The 27,984-nt window shown below is 38.7% G+C and overlaps 2 protein-coding genes and 2 pseudogenes across 2 annotated transcripts; all 4 read left to right on the top strand.

The window, feature by feature from the left end:
* The first annotated feature begins 502 nt into the window (after positions 1-502).
* LOC133260195 (transmembrane protein 60) lies at positions 503-1,232 on the top strand. The gene has a single exon (XM_061438376.1). The coding sequence runs from the start codon at positions 601-603 to the stop codon at positions 1,000-1,002; it is 402 nt and encodes a 133-aa protein (XP_061294360.1). The 5' UTR covers positions 503-600; the 3' UTR covers positions 1,003-1,232.
* A 4,018-nt stretch (positions 1,233-5,250) lies between these two features.
* LOC133260808 (olfactory receptor 4P4-like) lies at positions 5,251-6,157 on the top strand (annotated as a pseudogene).
* An 8,702-nt stretch (positions 6,158-14,859) lies between these two features.
* On the top strand, positions 14,860-15,796 carry LOC133260193 (olfactory receptor 4P4-like). The gene has a single exon (XM_061438375.1). The coding sequence runs from the start codon at positions 14,872-14,874 to the stop codon at positions 15,418-15,420; it is 549 nt and encodes a 182-aa protein (XP_061294359.1). The 5' UTR covers positions 14,860-14,871; the 3' UTR covers positions 15,421-15,796.
* Positions 15,797-25,881: 10,085 nt separating this feature from the next.
* On the top strand, positions 25,882-26,000 carry LOC133260826 (5S ribosomal RNA; annotated as a pseudogene).
* Positions 26,001-27,984: the final 1,984 nt, after the last annotated feature.

The raw sequence follows: 27,984 nt of genomic DNA, 5'->3' as shown, positions 1-27,984 counted from the left end.
CAGTAAGCCAAGGGAGTGAGAAGTGGGGGAAGGTTACAGGGATGGATTTATGTGACCTTCAAGTGATTTTTCTAATAGAATACTAGGAAAAATTAGAAAGCAATTCTAAAATGATCTTTCTGAGTCTCTATCATTCTGAAGTAAATTTTAGTATAAGCATTCTGTGTTTTTATGTCTCTTAAATACATGACAAAATAATTATAATGATAATGACATGTAATTAAAATGAGTTTTCATTTCATTCTATCAAATATTGAAATAAAATTTATTTATTTGACAAATGCATACTGAATACTTAAAATAATCAATGTATAGAGTGAGGATATAATGGGAAAGCCAACAGAATTAATAATTTAATTCATGGAGGTACACCCAAGAGAGCCTGTACTGTGGTCATTTGAGGAGGCGGAATTGAGGTCCCTTTTTCTTGACTTCATGTGATGGCTTCTGGATTTAATGGGGGGAGAAGTGTGGAAAAGGCCAAGGATCCAAACTGGCGAATTTCCTGATCTTCGAGCCCTCTCCGCTCTCCAGACAGCAGAATTGCTGGGGTATATTTTCCTTTTTTCGACCCTGCAACAGCTTCTTTAAATTGTTTAAATGAGAATGTCCTTGGCTCAGAGAGTACTACTCACCTGGCTTTTCACATTACTCTTCTTGATCATGTTGGTGTTGAAACTGGATGAGAAGGCACCTTGGAACTGGTTCCTCATATTTATTCCAGTCTGGATATTTGATACTATCCTTCTTGTCATGCTGATTGTGAAAATGGCTGGGCGATGTAAGTCTGGCTTTGACCCTCGACATGGATCACACAATATTAAAAAAAAAGCCTGGTACCTCATTGCAATGTTACTTAAATTAGCCTTCTGTCTTGCACTCTGTGCTAAACTGGAACAGTTTACTACCATGAATCTGTCCTATGTCTTCATTCCTTTATGGGCCTTACTGGCTGGGGCTTTGATAGAGCTTGGATATAATGTCTTTTTTGTGAGAGACTGACTTCTAAGGACATCAGCTCATTTTATTGCTGTTCAGCAAGTTATTATTAAAGTGTACTGAATCTTTGCAAGCTTGAAGAATGCCAGAGAACTGAGAAAAATACCAAATGTAATTTTATACTGCTCCCATTAAAATAGTCTTGGTGACTTCTAGTTGACCCCAAACTTAATCATTCAATATTTGAGTTATTAATACCCTTATTGTTCTATATGAATAAAGTTTGTTTTGGATCTTAAAAAAATAATTTAATTCATGATGAGACACAGTGTCATATAATTGATTAAATGAGGAATGTATTGTCTAATCTAATTCATCAAATCCTTCATAATTTGTCATTATCCAGTCACAATCTTATTATGGGAGAACTAGATAACTAACTTACTAAATGAGAATTTCAATAAAGCCTCCTGGATGATTTTGTCTTTTTTTCACCTAGCACAATTCTTGACACATAGTAATTGATAACTGGTTAATAACTTTTCCCACATCCAAGATCGGATCAGATCAGATCAGTTGCTCAGTCGTGTCTGACTCTTTGCGACCCCATGAATCACAGCACACCAGGCCTCCTGTGCATCACCAACTCCCGGAGTTCACTCAGACTCACATCCATCGAGTCAGTGATGCCATTCAGCCATCTCATCCTCTGTCGTCCCCTTCTCCTCCTGCCCCCAATCCCTCCCAGCATCAGAGTCTTTTCCAATGAGTCAACTCTTCGCATGAGGTGGCCAAAGTATTGGAGTTTCAGCTTTAGCATCATTCCTTCCAAAGAAATCCCAGGGCTGATCTCCTTTAGAATGGACTGGTTGGATCTCCTTGCAGTCCAAGGGACTCTCAAGAGTCTTCTCCAACACCACAGTTCAAAAGCATCAATTCTTCAGTGCTCAGCCTTCTTCACAGTCCAACTCTGACATCCATACATGACCACAGGAAAAACCATAGCCTTGACTAGATGAACCTTCATCCAAAAGAGATGAGTTTTATTTTCCTTTCTTTAGAGATTAAACAAGTAAAATGGCTCAGAAAGTTTATATAATCTGTTCCAAAGTCAAACATTCACTTTTCAACATAGATTTGAATGGCATAAATTTTGTTTGGTTTTGTTTTTCATTATGTCCAGGTTAGGGAGAAAATGAGGCACTGGCCCTAACTCTCACCAAGATAAGATTGTTTTAGAGAGATAAGCTAAAGCACTTAACAGTATCTGGTAATTATTAGAAAAAAAAATACGAAGCAAGGTAGATAGTTCTAAGAACCACAAGACTTAGAATATTTGAGTAACCATAGCATGGTGGGCTGTAGTTAGTGAAATCTACCTGGAAGTAGCAGATTTCACAGAGTTTAATACACTGTGATAGTGCTGAGCAAAGATTGGTTTGAAACTGCTAGTCCAGGTTCACTACTTCAGGGAATCATTAGGGATTCCAGAGAAGAATACTTAAGTATGATGGAGCCTTCTATACACCTGGATTGGATAAAGGGAATTTAAAATATCAGGCTATAAAGGATCCAAAGAAAAGGAAAGCTGGAGGAGTTGTGTTTCTTTCTGAGACTGGATCAGTTAATCTTAAAGGAAATGAGAGACAATAACCTGGAGGGGAGTTGTAAATTTATTCTGATTTGTTTGGAAAATAACAGTCATCAACATCCAGCTATTGACTCCTCAAAATTTACGTCAGAACCATGGACAAGGAGTTAGGGTCCAGCAGAGATCCTTAAACATATAGTTTAACTCCCATTGCTTATTGATGCCTAAACTGAAATACAAAAAAGGGGTGTGGTATACTCGTGCCAACAAGTTAGAAAATAGTACAACAAGATGAAGGAGACAATATTTTGCTTCATTTTCCAAATAGTCCAGTATTTTAAAGAATACCTTCTGTTGATATAATTATTAATTTTTTAAAATATGAAAATGACGCTTATAGACATATGAGGCACACTTTCTTATTTTCCATAGAAATACCTGAAAATAGGGAAAAATGCTTTCAAGTTGTTCAGGAATATAGATTATGGTTTTGAGTCATGCATTAAACAGTTTTTATATTTTAAAATGCAAGTTAATTTGTAGGTATTTTTCACATATTCCCTCTCTTTCTAATGGCCTAGACTGAGTGCATTTTCAAGATTAAAATTTTTAAAATAATTTTCAATTTGTCTGAAATATTCAAGTATTGGTAAGACAAAAGAATCTGCATTTTAAAAGCTTTTGTTTATTTTCTTGGTAATTCATAATCATTTCATTGATTTTCCACTTTTAGTCTGCAAATACACTTACCAAAATGGCATTTACATTGTCTTTTTCAAATATGATTTGACCTGCTATCTGATAAAGAATCTCAGAGGTAGGATTTTAGACAAATAGTAAGGGAAAAGACGCTAAGAAGATATAAGTTAACTGATCAATTCATGCAGTAAGTCAAGTATTAAATAAAGAATAATCTGTGATTGAATATATAACTTACAGTGTTTCCCACCAAATCAGAAGAATATAATTTAGGGGAGAAGTTAGAATAGAGCCCTACATTCTTTTAAATTATTGAGAATTATTTTAAAAGCCTAAAATGTAATTGTTAGTTGAATGAGATGGTTTATTTGACCACTACAAATATCCTCTCTTCACTATTCAGTTGTTACATACTTAAATGTCATTTTGTGGCCACTGATGTTGACTCTCATACACTAGATAGATTTGCAGTTTTTCTCTTCCAAACCCTACTTTATGTACACAGATTTGAATGGCAATTTCACTGAAAATGAAAAATAAGGAGAGGAACATTACAGATTTGAAAATAAATTGTGAATATATTGGTTCTGAAGTTTGGAGTAAATGAAATAAAATATTTTAAATACTAAGGCCTTGTGTTTTATATAGTTGAAGTAGAGAATTTTGGTGTGATTTAGTGGAATGATTAATTCTCAGTAGTTCTCCCTAGTCTATGCTTCTTGAACTTCTGCCAGGAGAAAGGTATTGGTTTGTTCAAAGGCATAATAGTTATGAGCATATTATTAGAGCTGGTTTTACATTACTTTACAGCAGTGACTAGAAGGAGGAGGAGGTACAAATAAGAGGAATGGAAGAGAGAAAAGCCAGCCTGAGATACTAAGACATGTGATATAGGAACAGAAAGAAGCAAACGTTTTCAGGATGACTGATTATTAGGAAGAGTTGAACAGCTTGAGTACATCACTTAGAAAGAAGCCAATTTATGCAAGTGAGTAAGACACTGTATGAGACTAAAATTCAAGTGAAACCTACTATTAACCTCAAATGCCTTACTGAACGTAAAAAACAAATTTTTTAAAGTTTGAGGTGATACCTTTTGAAAAAATAGAGGTAATTATACTTTGCTTGTTATCCTTTTATTTGACTATAAAATATAATATTCTATCTGTAAATTAAGCACATTTGTAAATTAATAATATTGGTAAATTAGGTACAACAGATATATAGCTGATTTTGGCCATGTATATAGTACTTTGGCCACCTCAGGCGAAGAGTTGACTCATTGCAAAAGACTCTGATGCTGGGAGGGATTGGGGGCAGGAGGAGAAGGGGATGACAGAGGATGAGATGGCTGAATGGCATCACTGACTCGATGGATGTGAGTTTGAGTGAACTCTGGGAGTTGGTGATGGACAGGAAGGCCTGGCGTGCTGCGGTTCATGGGGTCGCAAAGAGTCAGACACGACTGAGTGACTGAACTGAACTGAACTGATATACCTCATGATTCCAAATTGGTTGATTTTTTCTATCTATCAAATTTCCACCTAGGATAGATGGAAGGAAATTTCTCACATATAACATTATCCACATATAAGTGCTTTTTTATTTTCTCTCAAGGTTTCATTTCTGTGTCTATTTTCTCAATAACAAATAGTGAGAATAGGAAAGGGATGACTGATTTTTTTCTACAGTACCAGTTCTTGAATTCAACCAGGGCATATTATCCAGTTATGTTTGATAATACATGCTAATAGAATGGTTGCATAAATATGCTGCATTCTACAGGGTTAGTTTTTAAATCAGGTATCAAAGTTGCTTATCAGGAATTAATATTTTCCAGAGAGGGACAAAAAGAATGCAAGGAAAGCCTTTCAAAATAAAAATCAAATCTTTTTCTTCAAGTTTTGAATGCTTTCCATTTTAAAATGCCCATGACAAGGAATAATATACATCATTGTATTTACATATTTGTAAAGATTGATAACTATTTAATTTCAAGTGGCTACAAACTGCTCTGAGTCATGGAAAATAGGAATAACACCACAGAATTTATTCTCTTAGGACTTTCTCAGAAAAAGGAAATTGAAATTCTCTGGTTTTTACTGTTCTTACTTTGGTACGTTGCAATTCTGATCGGAAACCTACTTGTCATGATTTCTATCGCCTCCAGTCAACTTGTGAAGCAGCCCATGTATTTCTTTCTGAGTCACCTCTCCCTCGCAGACCTTTGTTACACCTCCACTGTGACCCCCAAGTTGATCGCTGACTTGCTGGCAGCAAAGAAGATCATTTCCTACCATGGCTGCATGACACAGCTCTTCACCATGCACTTCTTTGGGGGGATTGAGGTCTTCATCCTCATAGGGATGCCCTATAACCGCTATGTGGCCATCTGCAAACCTCTGCTCTACACTCTGATCATGATCAGACAGAAGTGTGTTGCCATGATCGCTGCTTGCTGCGCTGGGGGGTTCCTGCGTTCCTTTGGTCAGTTTCTCCTGGCCATCTTTTTACCCTACTGTGGCCCATGTGTATCCTTTGCTGAAACTGGCCTGCACTGACACCACCAGAATTGGTCTCCCTGTCATTGCCAACTCGGGCCTCATGGGCCTGGTGACTTCTGTGGTCTTGTTGGTATCCTACGCTGTGATCTTGTCCACTGTCAGGTCCTACTCTGTAGAGAATCGCCGCAAAGCTCTCTCCACCTGCAGTTCCCACAACACTGTGATGGTTCTCTTTTTTGCTCCTTTATTCTTCATTTACATTCGACCAGCAACTACTTCACCAGAAGACAAAGTGTTCGCTCTTTTTTATACTATCATTGCGCCCATGCGCAATCCTCTAATCTACACATTGAGAAACTTGGAGATGAAGAATGACATAAAGAAATTCTGGTGCCATATCGCAGTAAGAAAGGAAATGAACTAAAAGATACCTCTGATTTTCACTGCTGAACTTGGTTGAATATATGGATTTTCTACAATGAAGACTTTAAAATGTATAATGCTTGCCTTATATGCTTTTTTGTTTCATTTTGTTTTAGCAATATATAGATTTAAGTATGAGCAAAAGCTTACAACTCCCTGGATTTATCCAGACTCTGCTGTGCTCTTTTCTAGTTTTCTAGTTTTCTTATTTATATCTCCTCTTCCCCTCTGATCTTTTGGCTGTGTAATCAATTTAGATATTTAGCAGTAGACCACAAAGGCATCATGTAATACAAATCAACACTGAGAACCTATACAGCCCATTCTTGTATGTGACTTTAGTCAATAAAGCCAATCCCAGGTAGCAATGATTTAGAAGATAATTCCAACATTTTACTTGCATCATGTAAAGAATATTCTAAAAGACCAAATTTTGGACCTGCAACTATATTTCTTAAAAATATAGCTTTCTACTCTGATAATTTTGTAGCCAACGGCAATCTGGAGCTTCTCATATGTCCAACACCAGTACTCTTACCTAAGTCCCACATCAATCTCTTTTCTTTTGTTCAAAGGAACTGTCTTTCCCAACTCTGTCTGTGTAAACATGAACTGCAACTCTGGCTAATTCTAGCACCTGATGGTGTATATTTGTTACGGGCATGTGTTCTGGACCCAGAATTGCTTACTAACTATGAGGACTGGGACATATGCTCAACAAACCATCCATCAAGTGATAATAATAGCCCAGCACACAGTCCAGTGAGGATATGTGCAGGACTGAAACACTGCTTGGTCACACAGTAAGTGCTCAACACGTATGAGCTATTTTATTGCCCGGTCTCCTGTTATGCATCAGAAATGTAACCCTTCTGATAATAACTTTCCTTTGCAGCAGTGAGGGTGTGAGAATGGGGCTCATATTAATGTCATGCTCCTATTACTAGGCTTCCCTGGTGGCTCAGACAGTAAAGAATCCACCTGCAATGTGGGGAATCTGGGTTCAATCCCTGGGTGGGAAGATCCCTTGGAGGAGCTCATGACAATCTGTTCCAGTATTCTTGCCTGGAGAATCCCCATGGAAAGAGGTTCCTGGCAGGCTACAGTCCAGGGGGTCACAAAGAGTAGGACATGACTGAGTGACTAAGCACAGCACAGTGTGCAATGGGCACCTATTACTGGTGAAATTAATCTTTTCTTAGAGTGGGCAAGTGGAGAATATCACTCAAAGTCAATGATCACATCTTTGGCACTGTTCAAGTTAATAGCAGTTTTTCCAGTAGGAATTTAAAGTCATCCTGGAGCACCTTTGCCCAATGTCAGAAATGACTAGGAGCAAGATCAGGCCACTAGATAACTGATTAGGAATGGGTAGAATCTCAAAAGTCTTTAAAAAACTTCGTGGATATGATGTACTTGCATGAGAATTTATTTTCAAGTTGTAGAGAGAGCCAAGTTAGATAAAAATGAGTTGTCAATGTTGAGGATTCTTAAGATGGGTTCATAATATACAAAAGAAAAATAGCATAGTTCTATGACTCAGTTGAAAATGCCCAACAAATAAACCTAAAAATATTATGTGCTAGAAATTCTTATAGAAAGATCCTAACATATTTGCTTGTTGTTGTTTTAAACCTACTTCTTGACAGCCCTCTGAAAACTCCTGGATAGGGCATGCACAGTATACATGTCAGAGAACATAAAGAGCAGGAAAGTGAAAGATCACTTTCTGGTGTGAAATAAGCAGGGTCTTTAATAAGACCAGCCAACCCTCAAAGTTTCCCTCTGTGTCAGAAGCCCTATCCTCCAACCAACCAGACTTGTATTATTGACAAATAAAACTTCAAAAATTAACACAAATGTTTCTGTTTTACTTTTATTCTTGGAACAAAAGTTGTGAATGTGGATTATTAAAATACTTGGAGTCTGCAGCAACATGGATGGACCAATAAATTATCTTACTAAGTAAAGTAAGTCAGACAGAGAAAAACAAACATATATAATCACTTATATGTGGTTTATAAAAAAATTACACAGATGGACTTATTTACAAAACAGAAAAAGACTCACAGACACAGAAAACAAACTTAAGGTTACCAAAAGAGAAAGGGGGAGGGGAGGGATAAATTGGGAGTTTGGGATTAACAGATACAGACTACCAAATATAAAATAGATAAACAACAATGATCTATTGTATAGCACAGGAAACTATACTCAATATCTTATAATAACCTATAATGAAAAGTAATCTGAGATGGAAAATATACATACATATGAACACACATATATATGAACTGAATCACATGACTATATACCCAAAACCAATACAACATTGTAAATAAACTATAGTTTAATAAGATAAGCAAGCAAACACTTCATTGTCAATATTAATCATTAACTGGGAATTATGATTTAACTCCTTCACTTTTGCACTGTGATCTCCTCCCTTCTCAGCTTCTCAAGAGCATCAGCCATATTTCTCTCTTCAGTTGGGTCATTAATAGCACATATAATATCAAGAAAGAGCAGTGAGATTCTCTGTAATTTAGTGAGTGACCTTACTAGTTCTTGCATTCAGGTTATTACCTATCTTTCATTATTTTTGGCTAAGACATTTTACAACTCAAAATAGAGAAGTTGACTCACACAAAATAATATCAATGTCAACAATGTCTGGCCATAGAAATTCAAATTGTGTCAGGTGAAATGCAATGGATTTCTTTGATTTGGATTTCTTTGGATACTTGACTAGTTTTGCATCAACTTATAAATTCATTTTAGCACCCCTTACTGACGATAAATATGTGGTGAACTGTTGCCTGAACTGATGGTAACATCTCACTGGTTTCTACATTAAATATTAATAATAAATTCAATAGAATCTTTGACATGTGTCCATTCATCATTTGCATAAAAATTCAATAATATTCTCTTTTAAAATATATCCTTTTACAAATGGTAAACTTTAAAGAAACTATAGAAATAGATCCATTCACAGATACCCACTGACTGTGCCAGTCCAGGTTCGATGCACGATGTAAAATTAGAAAAAAAAATTCAATGGTACATGAAAAGATCTTAGAAGCTTTTAGACAAACAATAAAGATTAAGTAAATTTTTAAAAATATGAATTCAGTCATATGATTTCAACTTTTCAACAAATATAAATACTACATTTGCAGGTAAAAAATGGATGAGAAAATACAATTGTCTTATGGAGTTACATAAGGTAAAATTCAAGAGGCAACTAAGGAATAAATGTCTGTATAACATAAGAATGTCCAAGATTTGCACTTGACTAAAACGTCTATAGATTAAAATTTGTATAGATTAAAAAGAAATGACCCACAACTTCCTATTCATTTATTTAAAATATACTATTTGTAATTATACATTTGCTTATTTTCTTGTTTATCTCATTGTCTGTCTCTTTCCTTAGTCTCCAGCCTCACTGAGGACAAAGGCTATTTTGTTCACCACTAAATACATTCTCTAGGGCTTCCCTGGTGGCTCTACAGTAAAGAACCCACTTGCCAATGCAGGAGATGTGAGTTTGATCCCAGTGTCAAGAAGTTCCCCTGGAGAAGGAAACATATTGCAGAAACCCACTCCAATATTCTTGCTGGAAAATTCCATGGACAGAGGAGCCTGGCAGGCTACATTCTGTGGGTTTGCAAAAGAGTGGGGCATAACGTAGTGACTAAACAACAACAAATGCATTCTCCATAGTAAGTTTTGTCCAAGTCAGACCTTTTAGAATTAGGAATAGTAAATATTTTTATATGAATAAATTTATGAGACCATTTTATTTTTGTTATAGTTCTTTCTAAAATATATTTTCTGAAATATACATATGGAAAATTCAATCAGAAAAAAGCATATCTTTTTACAAAGGAGTTCGCCTACAAAAATAAATTGGGAAATTGTCTGCACATTTGCAAGAGATGCGCAGATGCCCCATGGGGGTATGTGAGCTTCCTGGAAAAAAAAAAGCATAGCAGTAAAGCATAGGAGTCTTTTCCAGGCATCAGCCAGAAATTATAATGCCCTAACAAGCTTATTTTTTTCCTCCCCAGGAAGAATTGTCTTAAATCCTAGGTCTACTCACTGAACTTTTAATTCTAGCTGTAGGGCTCTCAGTATTTCCCATGGCAGCTCACTTCAGTCTCCCTCAGCTAACTGATTCTGCCCTGTCCTGACAAATGAGCATTATATACTCCATGTCCATAGTCATCATATACTCCATTTCCTCATAGTCTCCATGTCCCATGTCTGATCTCAGTGCTTTGGATGTTGATGCAATAGGGAAATATAATTAAGAACTTTGGCATATTTATTTATTAGGTAGAAATCGAGAAATTGAAGCTATGATTTACATCTTTGGCAAAGTATAGTGATGGGAAATTTCTATATTTTTAGAGATATTGAGACCTTTTCTATATTACACATTTTGTCAGAATTCTCCTTAAATGCCAATTTAACATCAAGCAGAATATTCAAAAGCAGAGACATTACTTTGCCAACAAAGGTCCGTCTAGTCAAGGCTATGGTTTTTCCTGTGGTCATGTATGGATGTGAGAGTTGGACTGTGAAGAAGGCTGAGCACCGAAGAATTGATGCTTTTGAACTGTGGTGTTGGAGAAGACTCTTGAGAGTCCCTTGGACTGCAAGGAGATCCAACCAGTCCATTCTGAAAGAGATCAGCCCTGGGATTTCTTTGGAAGGAATGATGCTAAAGCTGAAACTCCAGTACTTTGGCCACCTCATGCGAAGAGTTACTCATTGGAAAAGACTCTGATGCTGGGAGGGATTGGGGGCAGGAGGAGAAGGGGACGACAGAGGATGAGATGGCTGGATGGCATCACTGACTCGATGGACGTGAGTCTGAGTGAACTCCGGGAGTTGGTGATGGACAGGGAAGCCTGGTGTGCTGCAATTCATGGGGTCGCAGAGTCGGACACGACTGAGCGACTGAACTGAACTGATACATATATATGTATATATGTCACTTTTCTATAGAGACAAAGGCAAAATATCAGAGAGACACATATTTATTTTTTAGAAGTGGAAAAACTGCATGCTAAAAAAAAATCTCAAAATTGGTTCAATTTACCAAACATATCTGTAACAGTGGAACTCACAAGTTCTCTTGTAAGATTTTATGCAATTAGAGATGGATTACTGCATGGAAATTCAGGTTTTAAAATTCTGACTTTATCTTAGGTGTGAAGCCTCATGTTATAAGAAATCTGTCTGATGAGTTAAGCAGCTGGTAAGTTAAATCCAGTTCGTAATTATAATAGTGATTTTCCTTAAAATGAATATTTGAATCATTCTGATTGTATTTATGATCTAAGCCTTCTAACTAACCTTTGAAAAATTCCAGAGACTTTAAAATGCTATTTTTACTATTTGGGAAAACCTGGCTTCAACTATCATGACTTGTGATTTGTCATGATAGTTTGTCTTAAAATTATCAGTGCCATGTCTCTCAGCAGCTCTCAAAATATTGCTAGATTTATTTGTCTTTTCATATTTCAAAAATTTAATCATATTATTAGCTCTTTGGATTCCATTATGGAAAAAAGTTTAATATGAAGAAGAATGCACTGGCCCAAGAGATAAGTGGACAGTATTGCAGTGAAGGAACTGAAGATATATTTAAAAAAATTAAAATCAAAACACCAGTATGCTTCTAAGATTATGCAGAAGCAAAAATATATGATGAAATTTTCAAAGAAGCTATTTGAATGGATAGTATTTAAGTGGTAGGTTTCTTTTTCCTTAGTTGAGATGAAGAAAAATTATCAAAGGGGAACATAAATATCTGTCTAATTCAGATCAGTTCAGTTCAGTTCAGTTCAGTCGCTCAGTCCAGTTCAGTCGCTCAGTCGTGTCCGACTCTAGGACGCCATGAACTGCAGCATGCCAGGCCTCTCTGTCCATCAATAAGGTTAATTAATTCAAAAGAAAGAAAACAAAAGTATTAACTGGCTGAAATAAGCAGTACATTTATCTTCAGAAATGTGGAAAGTCAGCTCAACCCAGACCAAAGAGAACGATTTGGCTTAACGACAGGATGTTTCCCCACAGTGAGCAACCCCAGCCTTCAGGTAAGAAAGAGCAGATTGTTTATGGCAGGGAAACTCTGCTATGTCTTATCCATATTTATCCCATGTTACAATATTACATATTTTAAATAAGCGATTCAAAATATATAGTAAGAATAATACAGTGTACCCATTGATAGGACAAATATAATGTCAATGACAATGAATATTTACTAAATGTTTTATCTTAATATATACGTTTCTGTCTTAAGCTGTTATATAAGTGAACTCATCATATCTTTACAGCAGATCCCAGAGTTAATTACAGTATTATTCATTTTATAGATGAAGAAGCTGAGGTTATATATTTTATCTGTGATTATGCTCCAAGTGAATTTTGGAGCATCTCATTCTATGTAGGTCCAGAACTCATAACCTTAATTACTAGAATCTACTACCACTCAAATAGTGTGAGGACCTCCTAAATTTATAACACTATGGGGGTTCCAAGAGGAAGGAGGGGAAACTAACATGTTTTTGAGCATCAAGTTCTGTATATGTAAGCTTATTTACATTCCATAGGATTCCTGTAAATTAGGCACTGCATGCTTATTTTAAGGAAGAAGGAAAAAGTATTTAAGGAGGTGAAGACTCTTGCATTTGAGTATCAGAGCTATGTCTGAACACAACTCTTATCTCTGAAGTTTCTGATATTAATATTAATAATATTTCCTATCTTGTTCAGGGAAGGATAGTACAAGGTACAGTTCCTGAGATGGTGTACTCACGTTTTCTCTGGGGCCTTGATCTTATAGTTAGTAATCATGTGTGTGTTATTTGCTCAGTTGTATCTGACTCTTTGTGACCCCGTGGACTGTAGCCTACCAGGCTCCTCTGTCCATGGAATTCACCAGGCAAAAATATTTATTGAAGTGTGTAGCCATTCCCTTCTCCAGGAGATCTTCCCAACCCAGGGATTGAACCTTGGTCTCCTTCATGGCAAGCAGATTTTTACCATCGGAGCTACCACGGAAGCCCTTAGTAATTGTTGAGGATGGCCAATAACTATTAAATATATAGTACTTTCCAGATATTGCTTTAAGAAATTTCATATTTAGAAACTGATTATTCAAAAAATCACCGTATAAAGAGATATTATCTTTACCTTGATTTTACCGAGAAGTAAACTGAGGCACAGGAATTGTAATGAAATTGCCACTGTATTTGTTACTTTTTATAGTTTCAATGTATCAAGCAGAGAAGGGAAGGCAGGAGAGAGGTAAACAGATGTCTTCCCCAAATTAATGGAGAATCAGAAGTCACACATTATTGGAATCTGGGGAGATCTTCAGAGATTATCTAACCACTTTTATTTTGTGAATGGGAGCCTGGGATCCTAGGGAATGAGCAACTAAGCAACAAAGTGGGAGGAAAAAACTAGCTATTTTGCCTATTTACATAGTGTATTTACCAGATGACTACATGAATACAGGTATAACTGCTTCTATTTTAGAGAACCCAAGAGATTCCTCTATATAGTCATGCAGATTGTGTGGGTGAATTCTCTAAGAAATTAAGGGAAGAAGTGTTATATCTTGTTTATTGTATTGTGTTTGGGGGAACTATTTTGGAATTAGAGGAGCCCATTTCTCAGTATATTATTTCCAAACTAGGCAACTATAATTACAGTCTGATAAGATGTAACTCAAATAACTTCTGAATGTTAATTTATTTTGAAAGAGGAAATAATCTTGCAAGAGAAATATAGACAAATAGGAAAAGCAGAGTTGTAAATATATTAACCTAGAGATGCTACAAATAAAGTTTAAGAAATATGAAAGTTTCATGGAGTATTTCACATGAAGGAATTTTTTCCTCTTAAAAGTCAAAAGGGCTTCCCTGGTGGCTCAGAGGTTAAAGCATCTGCCTGCAATGCAGAAGACCTGGGTTTGATCCCTGAGTCAGGAAGATCCCCTGGAGAAGGAAATGGCAACCCACTCCAGTAATCTTGCCTGGAGAATCCCATGGACGGAAGAGCCTGGTGGGCTACAGTCCACGGGGTCGCAAAGAGTCAGACACTACTGAGCAACTTAACTAACTTAAAAGTCAAAAAGGATTATGAGTCCACTCATAAAAATGATTTGTTCTTCAGTTTTATCGTGAATTACCTGACTAAAGGATGATTATTTATTGTATTATTCCTTCAAAATTATAGCACATTGTTCACTTTCCAGATTTTTATTTAATTGATATTTATTTAACATTGACTCTGTGCCAGCACTGAAAAACCCACCCACACACCCTACACCAATTTTGTGATTTCATTAGAAACCACTTAATCAAGCAAATTCTATAGTTACCCCTATTTTACATCCTAAATTGGCACATTATATTGCACCCTACTTAACACTATTAAGATTATCTCTCTTTTTTTAATTCTTGACAAATGTAATTCCTTGCTTCCTCACAAAATAATTTAAATTATATAAAAACTTGAACTTTGTCTAATTTATCACTGTATTCTTAGCTCTTAGAAGAATATTAGCACTAGATATTCAAAAGACTCGTATTAAATGAAAATTATTTCAGTGGGTCTCAAAATAACTTGTCTTTAAACGGCATTGGTGCCATTTTAAGTAGATATTAGGTTTCCATTTTCTCATCAATGATTCGTTTCATTGGTTTTGTCATTTCAGATAACTTTCTTGAACATCAGATCATGGAAGATAGAAATAATGTTACTGAATTTATCCTCTTAGAACTTTCTATGGACAAGAAAGTCCAGATCCTCTGCTTTTTATTTTTCTTATTCTGTTACCTGGCTATTTGGTTGGGGAATTTGATCATTGTGATTTCTATTACATGCAGTCAGCTAATCACCCAGCCCATGTACTTCTTCCTTAACTGCCTTGCACTCTCAGATCTCTTCTGCACCTCCACTGTGACACCCAAACTCATGACTGACTTACTGATGGAGAAAAAGGCCATTTCCTATAAAAACTGCATGACACAGCTTTTCACCACCCACTTCTTTGGCGGGGGGATTGAGGTCTTCACCCTCACAGGGATGGCCTGTGACTGCTATGTGGCCGTCAGCAAACCTCTCCACGACGCCATCACCATGAACAGGCAAAAACGTCACTCAATTCTCATAGCGTCGTGTGCAGGGGGACTTCTTCATTCTCTTGGTCTCTTTCTTCTTGCGATTGTTTGACCTTTCTGTGGCCCCAGTGAAATAGATCACTATTTCTGTGATGCATATCTTTTGTTGAAACTAGCCTGCACTGATACTCACAAAATTGGCTTTTTTGTCATTGCCAATTCTGGCTAGATGGGACTGGTGCTCTTTGTGGTTTTGATGGCCTCCTACATTTTGATTCTGTGTAATGTGTGCACATATTCTGCAGAAAGCCACCATAAAGCACTTTCCACCTGTAGTTCCCACATCACAGTCCGTGATCCTCTTTTTCACACCTGTCATCTTTGTTTACATTAGACCTGCCACAACATTACCAGAAGATAAAGTGTTTACGCTCTTCTACACAATTATTGTCCCCATGCTCAACCCACTTATCTACACACTTAGAAACATGGAGATGAAAAATTCCATAAGAAGAGTTTGGTGCAATAAAAAGGTTCTGGGAAGGGAGGTTAATAATTTGAAGGTCATTCATCTCTGACGCCAGTGACTGTCTTCTCATCACTCCCTCTGTTGCTGATTCTCTCCTGCTAATGGGAAAATCAGTCAGAATGTGTAAAAGCCAAGCCTCCAACAACAGCTTGCCTTCAGTGGTTCCTTCTTTATTTTCCTCTCAATGCATTTTCCTTGATTTCACTTTTCACTAATAATCCCCTTTGTTTAAAAAAAAAAAAAAGAAAAGAAAACTTTTTACAGAGTAAAAACACACTGAAAAATCTGGAGGGAGAGTGATCCTGCCTGTATTGAAGGCTAAACCTGGGGGAGACCTAGCTCTCAAAATACTTGGCCTCAAGGTATAAAAGGTAATAATATGTTAAAAGGTAAAAGACAGTTGAAGAATCCACCTGCTAATTCAGGAGACACAGGTTCAATCCTTGGGCCAGGAAGATCCTCTGGAGAAGGAAATGGCTACCCACTCCAGTGTTTTTGCCTGGGACATCCCATGGAGAGAGGAATATGGTGGGCTACAGCTCATGGGGATGCAAAATAGCTGGACATGATTCAGCGACTAAACAAAAACCAAAAGGCAGTTATAGGAAAATAAGAACAATCACATACTGCAAACTCCTTTCAGAACTATATACCTAGCCTCGTATCCTACAACTCTAGATTTCTTTTAATCAAGTACCTAGAGATTTTTTTTGTGTATTTGTGAACTGCTATTATTTTACTTAAGTGAAAAGAATATATAGATCTAAATACAACATAGTGTAAAGTCCAGCCTAATAGTCTACATGGCAAGTCTTACAGTCTGAAAAGCAAGTCACTGTGTGATCTGTTTGTGAAGTAACATTGTAAGTATTGGGGAAAATATATGTGTTTATATATATATATATATATATATACAAACTCATGCTATTTTAACTGGGTTTGACATTAAGTATACATGATCAAGGAATAAATAAACTACAACTGACTTTGCTACAAAAAAGAAGAAAATATAAATCCTTTAGTTCCTCAAAATAGATGATTTATCTCAAAGTAAAAGACTTTCACTTACTATCTAAATCCAAGTGTAGAATAATCCTAAAATAATATTTGACAAAATATAGATCAGACTCAGTGATGGGAATATATATATATTCTGCTGCTGTGCTTAGGTGTTTCTGACTCTGTGGCCACATGGACTGTAGCCCACCAGGGTTCTCTGTCCATGGGGATTCTCCAGGCACAAATATCAGAGTGGGTTGCCATGTTCTCCTCCAGGGGATCTTCCCAAGCCAGGGACTGAACCCAGGTCTCCCATACTGCAGGCAGACTCTTTACCAACTGAGCCATCAGGGAAGCCCAAGTATACTGGAGTGGGTAGCCTATCTCTTCTCCAGGGGATTTTCCTGACCCAGGAATCAACCAGGGGTCTCCTGCATTGCAGGTGGATTCTTTACCAGGTGAGCTACCAGGGAAGTCTAATGTGTATACACCCATACCTATAGGATTTTCATGATTTTCTAGTGCAAAGTATACATTTTGTTTGAAATACATTTTTAAGATTGCTGCATTTTCTTATGAAAATGTGCATTGTTTTGGATATAAAATGTAACTATTAATAGTATAGATTTGTATTCTATATAATGAGTTAAACTATATTTAATACTATAGATTTATTTTAGGTAATAGGATATTTTCTGTTTCTCTCTCAAATAATGTAATATTTTTTAGAATTAAGAGGAAAGATATGAATTTTAAAGAATCACATTATTAATATGTCATAAAAATGTTGTTAACTGTTCTCCACACGAAGATAGGCCATATTAATATTTGGCTATATTATGTGCGTGTCTCCTTCAGAATTTTCCACAGTTTATTGTGATCCACACAGTCAAAGGCTATGGCATAGTCAATGAAGCAGAAATAGAAGTTTTTCTGGAACTCTCTTGCTTTTTCGATGATCCAGCAGATGTTGGCAATTTGATTTCTGGTTCCTCTGCCTTTTCTAAAACCAGCTTGAACATCTGGAAGTTCATGGTGCACGTATTGCTGAAGCCTGGCTTGGAGAATTTTTTTTTTTCCATTAATTTACTAGCAACAAAGATCTGTCTAGTCAAAGCTATAGTTTTTCCAGCAGTCATGTATGGATGTGAGAGTAGGACTCTAAAGAAAGCTGAGGGCCGAAGAATTGATGCATTTGAACTGTGGTGTTGGAGAAGACTCTTGAATGTCCCTTGGACTACAAGGAGATCCAACCAATCCATCCTAAAGGAGATCAGTCCTGGGTGTTCATTGGAAGGACTGATGTTGAAGCTAAAACTCCAACACTTTGGCCACCTGATGAGAAGAGCTGACGCATTTGAAAAGACCCTGATGCTTGGAAAGGTTGAGGGGAGGAGGAGAAGGGGACAACAGAGGATGAGATGGCTGGATGGCATCACTGACTCAATGGACATGGGTTTGGGTGGGCTCCGGGAGTTGGTGATGGACAGGGAGGCCTGGTTTGCTGCAGTACATGGGGTCTCAAAGAGTCAGACACGACTGAGGGACTGAACTGAACTGAATATGTATGTGTCTTATTTTTGTACTTGCAAGATACTTTGCAAATATTATTTTCATATTTTGCTTCATATTTAAATGTCAAAAAAGAATGGTGTTTCAGAATTGTAAATAATAATCTTAAGGAGGCAAAAGTTATCAAAGTAACTGAATGAATATGTAGTAAATAATGTAAATTAACCAAATCTTACTTATTTTCCCAATTGAATTATCTCCTCAAGTGGATCAGTTGTTTGGAGTTACATTTTCATAAAGATCATCCATTCATCTTCCCAGATAGTTGCGAATATCTGGTAATAACTGATATTTTTCAATATCCCCATCTCTGTGTTTGCTTATAGTGTTTAATAGCCTTCCATAGAGACCTCAGTTCTGCCTTCATGTGTAAATTAAGCATAAACCATAATCCATGACCTTCAGCCACGAACTACAAAGTTTAATACCAGATACTTTGGGTGAGGAATTTTTTAAAAAGATGCTTACAATATATGCCATTCTTATCTCTCTTGTTAATAAGTACAAGTACTAGGAAATAAAGAGGCCAGAATATATTGCTTCATTTCACAGAGACATCATTCATACAAATCTCTCTCTCTCGGAATGAGGCTTAAAGTAAGACATTATTCTGCCTGCCTCATTCAGTCTGGATTCATGAGCAGTTCAGGTTGTGGGGTGGTGGTTGCTTTTCGCTAGTAAATCACACTGTATGAGAAAACTCATATACTGATTTTAATTCCTATTACGTGGGGATTTCTTATGTTATGTCGGTTCAGTTCAGTTCAGTCGCTCAGTCCTGTCCGACTTTTCGTGATCCCATGAATCGCAGCACGCCAGGCCTCCCTGTCCATCACCAACTCCTGGACTTCACTTAGACTCATGTCCATCGAGTCAGTCATGCCATCCAGCCATCTCATCCTCTGTCGTCCCCTTCTCCTCTTGCCCCCAGTCCCTCCCAGCATCGGAGTCTTTTCCAAAGAGTCAACTCTTTGCATGAGGTGGCCAAAGTACTGGAGTTTCAGCTTTAGTGTCATTCCTTCCTAAGAAATCCCAGGGCTGATCTCCTTCAGAATGGACTGGTTGGATCTCCTTGCAGTCCAAGGGACTCTCAGGAGTCTTCTCCAACACCACAGTTCAAAAGCATCAATTCTTCGGTGCTCAGCCTTCTTCATGGTCCAACTCTCACATCCATACATGACTACAGGAAAAACCATAGCCTTGACTAGACGGACCTTTGTTGGCAAAGTAATGTCTCTGCTTTTGAATATGCTATCTAGGTTGTTCATAACTTTTCTTCCAAGGAGTAAGCGTCTTTTAATTTCATGGCTGCAGTCACCATCTGCAGTGATTTTGGAGCCCCCCAAAATAAAGTCTGATACTGTTTCCACTATTTCCCCATCTATTTCCCATGAAGTGATGGGAGCAGATGCCGTGATCTTCGTTTTCTGCATGTCGAGCTTTAAGCCAACTTTTTCACTCTCCACTTTCACTCTCATCAAGAGGCTTTTTAGTTCCTCTTCACTTTCTGCCATAAGGGTGGTGTCGTCTGCATATCTGAGGTTACTGATATTATCCCGGCAATCTTGATTCCAGCTTGTGTTTCTTCCAGTCCAGCATTTCTCATGATGTACTCTGCATAGAAATTAAATAAGCAGGGTGACAATATACAGCCTTGATGTACTCCTTTTCCTATTTGGAACCAGTCTGTTTTTCCATGTCCAGTTCTAACTGTTGCTTCCTGACCTGCATACAGATTTCTCAAGAGGCAGGTCAGGGGTTCTGGTATTCCCATCTCTTTCAGAATTTTATACAGTTTATTGTGATCCATGCAGTCAAAGGCTTTGGCATAGTCAATAAAGCAGAAATAGATGTTTTTCTGGAACTCTCTTGCTTTTTCCATGATCCAGCAAATGTTGGCAATTTGATCTCTGGTTCCTCTGCCTTTTCTAAAACCAGCTTGAACATCTGGAAGTTCACGGTTCGTGTATTGCTGAAGCCTGGCTTGGAGAATTTTGAGCATTACTTTACTAGCATGTGAGATGAGTGCAATTGTGCGGTAGTTTGAGCATTCTTTGGCATTGCTTTCTTTGGGATTGGAATGAAAAGTGACCTTTTCCAGTCCTGTGGCCACTGCTGAGTTTTCCAAATTTGCTGGCATATTCAGTGCAGCACTTTCACAGCATCATCTTTCAGGATTTGAAATAGCTCCTCTGGAATTCCATCACCTCCACTAGCTTTGTTCGTAGTGATGCTTTCTAAGGCCCACTTGACTTCACATTCCAGGATGTCTGGCTCTAGGTCAGTGATCACACCGTCGTGATTATCTGGGTCGTGAAGATCTTTTCTGTACAGTTCTTCTATGTATTCTTGCCACCTCGTCTTAATATCTGCTGCTTCTGTTAGGTCCATACCATTTCTGTCCTTTATCGAGCCCATCTTTGCATGAAATGTCCCCTTGGTATCTCTAATTTTCTTGAAGAAATCTCTAGTCTTTCCCATTCTGTTGTTTTCCTCTGTTTCTTTGCATTGATCGCTGAGGAAGGCTTGCTTATCTCTCCTTGCTGTTCTTTGGAACTCTGCATTCAGATTCTTACATCTTTCCTTATCTCCTTTGCTTTTCACTTCTCTTCTTTTTACAGCTAAGTCATACAGTGACTCACTTAGTGGCTCAGTCACACACTTGATAATGTAAGGAACAACACTTCTTGAAACAGGCAATATCGAAAACAATAGCAGTAATAGTAGAATCATAAGAAGTTAAGTCAAGAACTTCTATTAGGTGTAGCCCAGTGACATCTCCATGTCATCTGACTTAGTTTGCTAAATGACTATAGCTTGCTGTTGATATCCTGCTTGTAGATCCTGAGCATCTGATCTTTATTCAAAGACTGGTTATTGAGATAAGCTTTAGAAACAAACTCAGAATGTCCTTTTTAACAACTTAATTCAACCTCTTAGCAATGTAACATAACCACAAGGAACTATCTAAGGAGTGAGTCTTAGTAAATACAGACCTTAATTAAAAAAACTGGAACTTAATATTCAGTGAAACATAATAGATGCCATAGGCCTGACATCAGTTAGGTGGATTTTTCTTTTAGAGCTCCCCAGTATATGTTGAGATTTCTGTATATGTCGGGAGACAGTCTTTTTATTTACCTGATAAGGCTGTTCAGAACCCAAGTGTCTCCAGTTTCTGGAGGGATGAGGCAGAGAGAAAAAAGGTATAATTTTACCCATAGGAGTAAATCACTAGATTGTTTTAAACGATCAGTAACTCGAGGAGAAGTGCTTCTTTATATCTGAAAACACAGAGTAAAAGTCAACAATATGTCAGACAAAAAGTCGTGAAAATTGTGGTCATATTTAGCGGTCTACTCCATCCCATGCAATTGATCCCTTTGTTCTGCTGTCCTTGCCCAATGACCAAGGACATCAGTGAAAGCAATAGTCTCGAAGAGACTCATGAAGTTTTTGTGAACGTCTGTATGACCTGTCCAGCAAAGTGGGTGCCCTGATCACTGGAGATTGTGGAAAGCACCTTTTAACCATTTTTTCTTTTCTGAGATATTAATCCTGAAGCCAGGAAAGGCATTATCAAATAAAAATAAGGTTTGTCAGGGAGCCAGGAAAAGCCAAGTGGCCATCTTGGACCTCTCATAGCCCCAACTCTTTGGTTTATGGCCATTTTTAATCCATTTTAAATTCCCTGAAGAGGTGTTAACTTTTGTAGAAGCAGAATGAGCTTTGTTCATATGTGCTGTAGTCTGTTCTCAAAAGCCACATTCCAAGAAAACTTTGTTCTTTTAATCAGTGAGAGAAAACCAAATTCCAGTTTGGTAACAGCTTATATTCACTGTGAAACAATAGTTATTCACTTAGTCATAGTAACAATAAGACTTCAAAGGCAGTTTAATGTCTTAACAAACTTGTAGCATGCACAAAACTCTTCTTTCACTTGCAACACACCTGTTTACACTTTCTGTATTCATCACTTCATTTGTGCATTTAGAGGACAGCCACCTGTACGTTTAGACTTACTTTGCTTTTCCTTAATAGAATGGAATTCCATTCCTTATTACTTTTTATTAAAAACACACATCTTACTTTTCTTCAGAAACCATGACTTGTACTTTACATCATCATTCTGTAGATTGGTAAGGATAAATCACCCAAAGTTATATCATTTATAAAAGTATCTTCACAATGCCTCTGTTAATTAGATCAATAAACAAACATCAATATCATGTATCAATTCAGTAATGATTATTTCCCAGTTCACACAAGCCTCAAATTCATTTACTTTAATTTTCTTGAATTTAGAATTGTTTGATTTGTAAGCACTGACTTCTCTTTAGGCCAATTAATTAGAGCTCATTGAACCACTTAGCCTTTAGCAATTTTTTCCAAGGATGGAGACATACACCGAGACAGACACAAATCTGGACAGACAGAAACCTCACAGTTTTCCACCTGAAATTTAAAATGTCTCTTTGACCCTTTTATTTTCTTGGCTTGAGTTCCAGCTCATGGCTGGAGTCCCAGATAGAGTGGGCTGTGTATCTCAAGGACATGATAAGAGTTAACTCAGGTTTTTCCCCAGGCATGTTTCTGTTTCTCACGCAGGATCAGAGCTCCCCAAAAGAGTATTTTCACAAGTCAAACGTTTAGTAATTACATGTGCAAAAAGAACCAGTTTTGCAATTTCAAAAAGATTCCATTTTACCTAGTTTTCTCCGGAGTCTAAAGAATACATATGGCCATTCAGGGTTCAAAATGTCATTTCTCCTTCATGTAGTCATAGCTTCATAGCTAAGCTTTAAACCAGAGAGTGCTCAGATGGGCTCTGATGACAGGGGTAGACTGATTGATAAGATGTCCCAGCAGGGATTCTCTCTCTGGGCAGGTGAGGTCTTCTCTTAAAGCAAAGAAACCCCATATATAAGGGATTTTTAGGCCTTGAGGATCAAAATTATCCCAGTTTTTCAAGATATTATTCAAGGGGGGGTGGTTCTGGACTGTTAGGCCCCATCTGTAAGAGAGAAAAAAGCAGTGCCCAGTGCCATGGCTTTTTTCTACCAGAGGTGTCTGCCCCTGCTCTAGACGCGGTTGGAGACTGATTTTCCACCTAAGCTTCCTTCCCTGGCCAGAGCTAACCTGTCTCTTACAGGTGAAGGTGTCCTACTCCCAACCCCCCTCGTTCTACCACCCAGGCATGGTGGAGATGCACCAGGGTTAGACCTGATGGCATCCCAGATTGATGTCCAGGTCCTCACCATTAAAACCTTGGTTTGATTTCCCTTTTATTCCGGCACCACCTGGGGTGGAACAGAGTAGTTTTCCAGATGCTTGCCGAGCCAAGACCACTAGGGGACGCGCCCAACTTCTGTGTACCTGCGCACATTCCTCATAACAGTATAAGTGGCAAGTCATAAAGGGATGAACAGAAAACCCAAGACATCCTCCTGAGAGTGGCCACACGAGTCTATTTAATAACAAAGGAGGCGATGGAGGGCCCGCCTGCGAGGAAAAGCTAATCCTTCATATTCATGGAGTGCCAACATCATCCTTTTTATTCCTGTCCATCAGACTGTACAAAAAGAATACCTAAGGAGTTGAGACAAGAGCCACTGGAGGGCTTCGTCTGCTCTGCTAAGAGCTAGCGCTACTAAGGGAAGAAGCCCAATGCACTTTCATTCTGCCCAAATCTGGGGTGTCCCAATCTGTGTCCTCAGGAATCTCATGCTCACCAGCAATGCCTCAATCCATATAGTCCAGAGGCATAGCCATGACAAGAACTTGCCTGTGTGTCTGTGGGATCAGGATGGTGATTTCTAGTCTGAGAGATGTCCCTGGAGCTAGAGCTCCAGCTAGCTCCCTAAAGTGCTCCTGTCTGCAGTGTCCTGTAAAACTTGGAGTGGGGGCCTTGCTAGAAAAGCACAATAACAGCATGGATTGCAAGTCCCTTGAAAGTCTACAATCCGGCACACAAGGTTAATAACTTTAATTCCCCAAGCAGATATGAAATGGTCAGAGGGACCAGGAAAAGCTGACTGGGGAAAAGAAGTTCAGTCCAGATGCTTCTGATTTAGGAAAGTAGCTGCTGCTGCTGCTGCTAAGTTGCTTCAGTCGTGTCCGACTCTGTGAGACCCCAGAGTTGGCAGCCCACCAGGCTCCCCGCCCCTGGGATTCTCCAAGCAAGAGTACTGTAGTGGATTGCCCTTTCCTTCTCCAATGCAGGAATGTGAAAAGGGAAAGTGAAGTCACTCAGTCGTGTCCAACTCTTAGCGACCCCATGGACTGCAGCCTACCAGGCTCCTCCGCCCATGGGATTTTCCAGGCAAGAGTACTGGAGTGGGGTGCCATTGCCTTCTCTGTAGTAAAGTAGAGACCACAGTAAAAGAGCAAAAGAATCTCAACTCTGAGTGTTCTTACCTTGTCTTGAAGATCTTGGACAAGCCCCCAAGATGATAACCTAGCAGTCAACGGTGACCGATGCCACTGGATTCATGGTGTCTAAGAAGAAGATATTACTCTGGGGCCAAGACAGTCTCAGTCACTCAGAGCTTTGTGTATATTTTATTTAAAGTGAAGGTGACAGAAAAAGCTCTGACACACACATCAGAAGGGGCCCACTAATTTAAGTGGGGCCATATATACTTCTCAACTAGCCTCTGAGAATAGACAAAAAACATCTCAAGGATGTGAGCGTTTTGCCCAGACCCTTTCCTATAACATACATCCAAAGCTCAAAAAGAGGAATGTCCTTGAACCTGAGATACTGCTCCCTACAATGCCTACTTGTCTTAGGCAAAAGAATGTGAAAAAAAAAGCAAGCTTGCCTCCTCCTTAAAGGGGCTTTAGGCTTGGACTCTTTATCAACCTGCTGGGACAGGTAAGTATACAGTTAAAATCAGGAAACTCTAATGTTGTAATGGTGGTGAGTAAAGCATTTGTATAACATACCACTGATAACTCACATAAGTATATCACTTATAAATTCAGTATGAAGGTCAAAAGATAAAATATCAAAATAATTATAACTACAAAATGAAATACTGGAACCATGTTTGAAGAATTAGATGACAGTATGATACAAAGTCAACAAACAGAGAGACTCAATGAAGAGCTACAAATTATTTTTTTTTAAAGGAAACTAACATAAATTCTAGATTTGAAAACTAAAATAATTGAAATGAAAAACTGATAGGTTCAATAGCACATTTGAGATGCTAGCAGAAATAATCCATAAACTTGAAGATGAATTCATAGAAATCAATGTAAAAATAAAGAGAAAAAAATGTTGAGGGAAAATGATCTAAGGCATCCATTCATCACACCATCAAGTATGGAAGGAGAGAGACTCTCAGAAAGCAGGGAGAGAAAGGGGAGGGAGTAAAATTACTTGTCGACGGAATGGCTGACCGGCAAGTCAGAGCGAAAGGGAGGTGCAGCGCAGGGCTCTTAGGGCGCCGGGCGGCAGCAGCCTCCGTCTAAGGCCATAGCACCCTGAACGCGCCCTATCTCATCTGATCTCGGAAGCTAAGCAGGGTCGGGCCTGGTTAGTACTTGGGTGGGAGACAGCCTGGGCATACCGGGTGCTGTAGGCTCTTTGCCTTCCCTCTCCTTTAGCCCCCGCCCCACGTCCCAACTCTTGGGCTCCCGCAGCCCCAGCCCCTCCTGGGGGTGGGTGGCCAGGGCACCGACTCCCGCTGCAGACCTGGGTTGCCTCCGCGCAGCCCGCGAGCCCCTCCACATTTGGCTTCCAGGAAACCAGATGACCGTCCCGCGGGTCTCCGTCTGGGGCTCCCTTGGCGTGCCTCAGGCAATCCCGGGGGGCTGCACCAGCTCCAGCCCCAGCCCCAGCCCCAGCCCTACCCCCAGCCCCACCCCCACCCCACCCCCATCCTCGAAGACGAACGCCCGAGTTCGCGCGCACCCGCGGGCACACACACATATATGTGCACAGACGGTGCATGTATCTTGTTCAGTTATACTTTTGGTGGATATATGCCTGGGAGTGGGACTGCTGAATCATATGGTACTTCTAGTTTTAGTTCTTTCAGGAACCTCCATACTCTTTTCCATAGTGGCTCTACCAACTCACATTCCTACTAAGGGTGAAGGCGAGTTTCCTTTTCTCCACATCCTCTCCAGCATTTGTTATCTACAGACTTTTCCATGAGGACCATTCTGCCTAATGTGAAGTGGAACCTCATTGTAGTTTGGAGTTGAGTCTGTCCAATCATGAGTGATGTGGAGCAAGATGACCTTTTTAAAATGCAGATGCAATTCTATCACCTCCCTGCTCCAACTGCTCTTGTATTTTCCCATCATAGAGAAGATATGACCAAATCCCTTCATTGCTTGGTCCCCACTTTCTTCTCTGATTTCTTTTCACTGGAATGCCCTCTGCACTCTTTTGGTTCCATCCCATAGGGCATTTTTCATTTCTTGAATGTACTAAGGTTCCCTTGTCACGTAGCCTTCCAAGATGCTATTTTACCTGCCTGAAATTCTTCCTGCATCTCAACCCTGGTTTACGTCGGTTCAACCTATGGATCTCAACTCAATTATTAGTCTGAAAAGCCTTCTCTGACACCCAGTTTTTGGTGAGGGAAGAGGCCCCTATAGAAGTTCTCAAAGTATCTGCCTGTTATTTATCATTAGATTAGTCTCAGTGAAAGAAGGAACTGTGTTTCTTCTTCTCTCAGCATTCTATTTCCAGAAACATATTGCATGCCTACTAGCTCATAGTAGGTGCTCAATATTTATTCAGTGTGTGAAAGACAGAAAAGTTCTGTGAAGCCTCAACTTTTCACTTGGCTCAGCACTTTGGATCTCTTTGTATCTTTGTCGATTCAGTTCTTTTCTTTCTTCTGTTGATGTGCACACTATATTCAAGGCACGATCTAAGGCATGAAGACATATCAATAAATATAGGTTCTTGCTTTCCAGGAACTCGTACATCAGATTTCTATAATTCAGGGTTTTTTTTTTTTTTAATGCTCTAGAACAATGTGAACTTTTAGTATTATCTATTTTCATTTCAAAGAAAGATCATTTTACTTACATAGCAAAGGTGGAGACCTTCCAACTTTCAGTCCAATACTTATACCTTTACCATTTCAGGCAAGTCTTGTGGTTCCTTCTGGAGGTGTGCGGCTCTTCCAGAAATGTGAAGATCTTCCATAGTCCTCAGACTTTGGTGTGATTTGGAATCCTCAAGAAAGTTTCCAGGTGTAGGTTCCAGACCACCACCTCAAAGAGTCAGTAGTGAATGGAGTGGATTCCAGGAATATGCATTGTTATCCAGCATCACTGGTGATTCTGTTGCTATAGACTCAATGCAGTGGGCAGGGCCTGGACTGCCCACTGGGTCTGATGTGGAATGGAAAGAAGGGCTTACCCCCTCCACTGTTTCTAGCCCTGTGACTAGAAACGGTCCCCAAACAAAAATCAGAAAAACAAGATTATCCCAGATCGTAGTCCATGAGATGAAGGAACTAAGCAGCTGGTTGAGACGGAGCCAAGGGGAAAGGTTGTCTCTTTTTTTTCTCCACCTCTACTCCTTTCTTCCTTGATGCCTTAGTG

The sequence above is a fragment of the Bos javanicus genome, chromosome 14, assembly GCF_032452875.1.
Source record: "Bos javanicus breed banteng chromosome 14, ARS-OSU_banteng_1.0, whole genome shotgun sequence".
Lineage (NCBI taxonomy): Eukaryota > Metazoa > Chordata > Mammalia > Artiodactyla > Bovidae > Bos > Bos javanicus.
The sequence above is the reverse complement of the archived record's forward strand: the minus strand, read 5'-3'. Positions and strand labels throughout refer to the sequence as shown.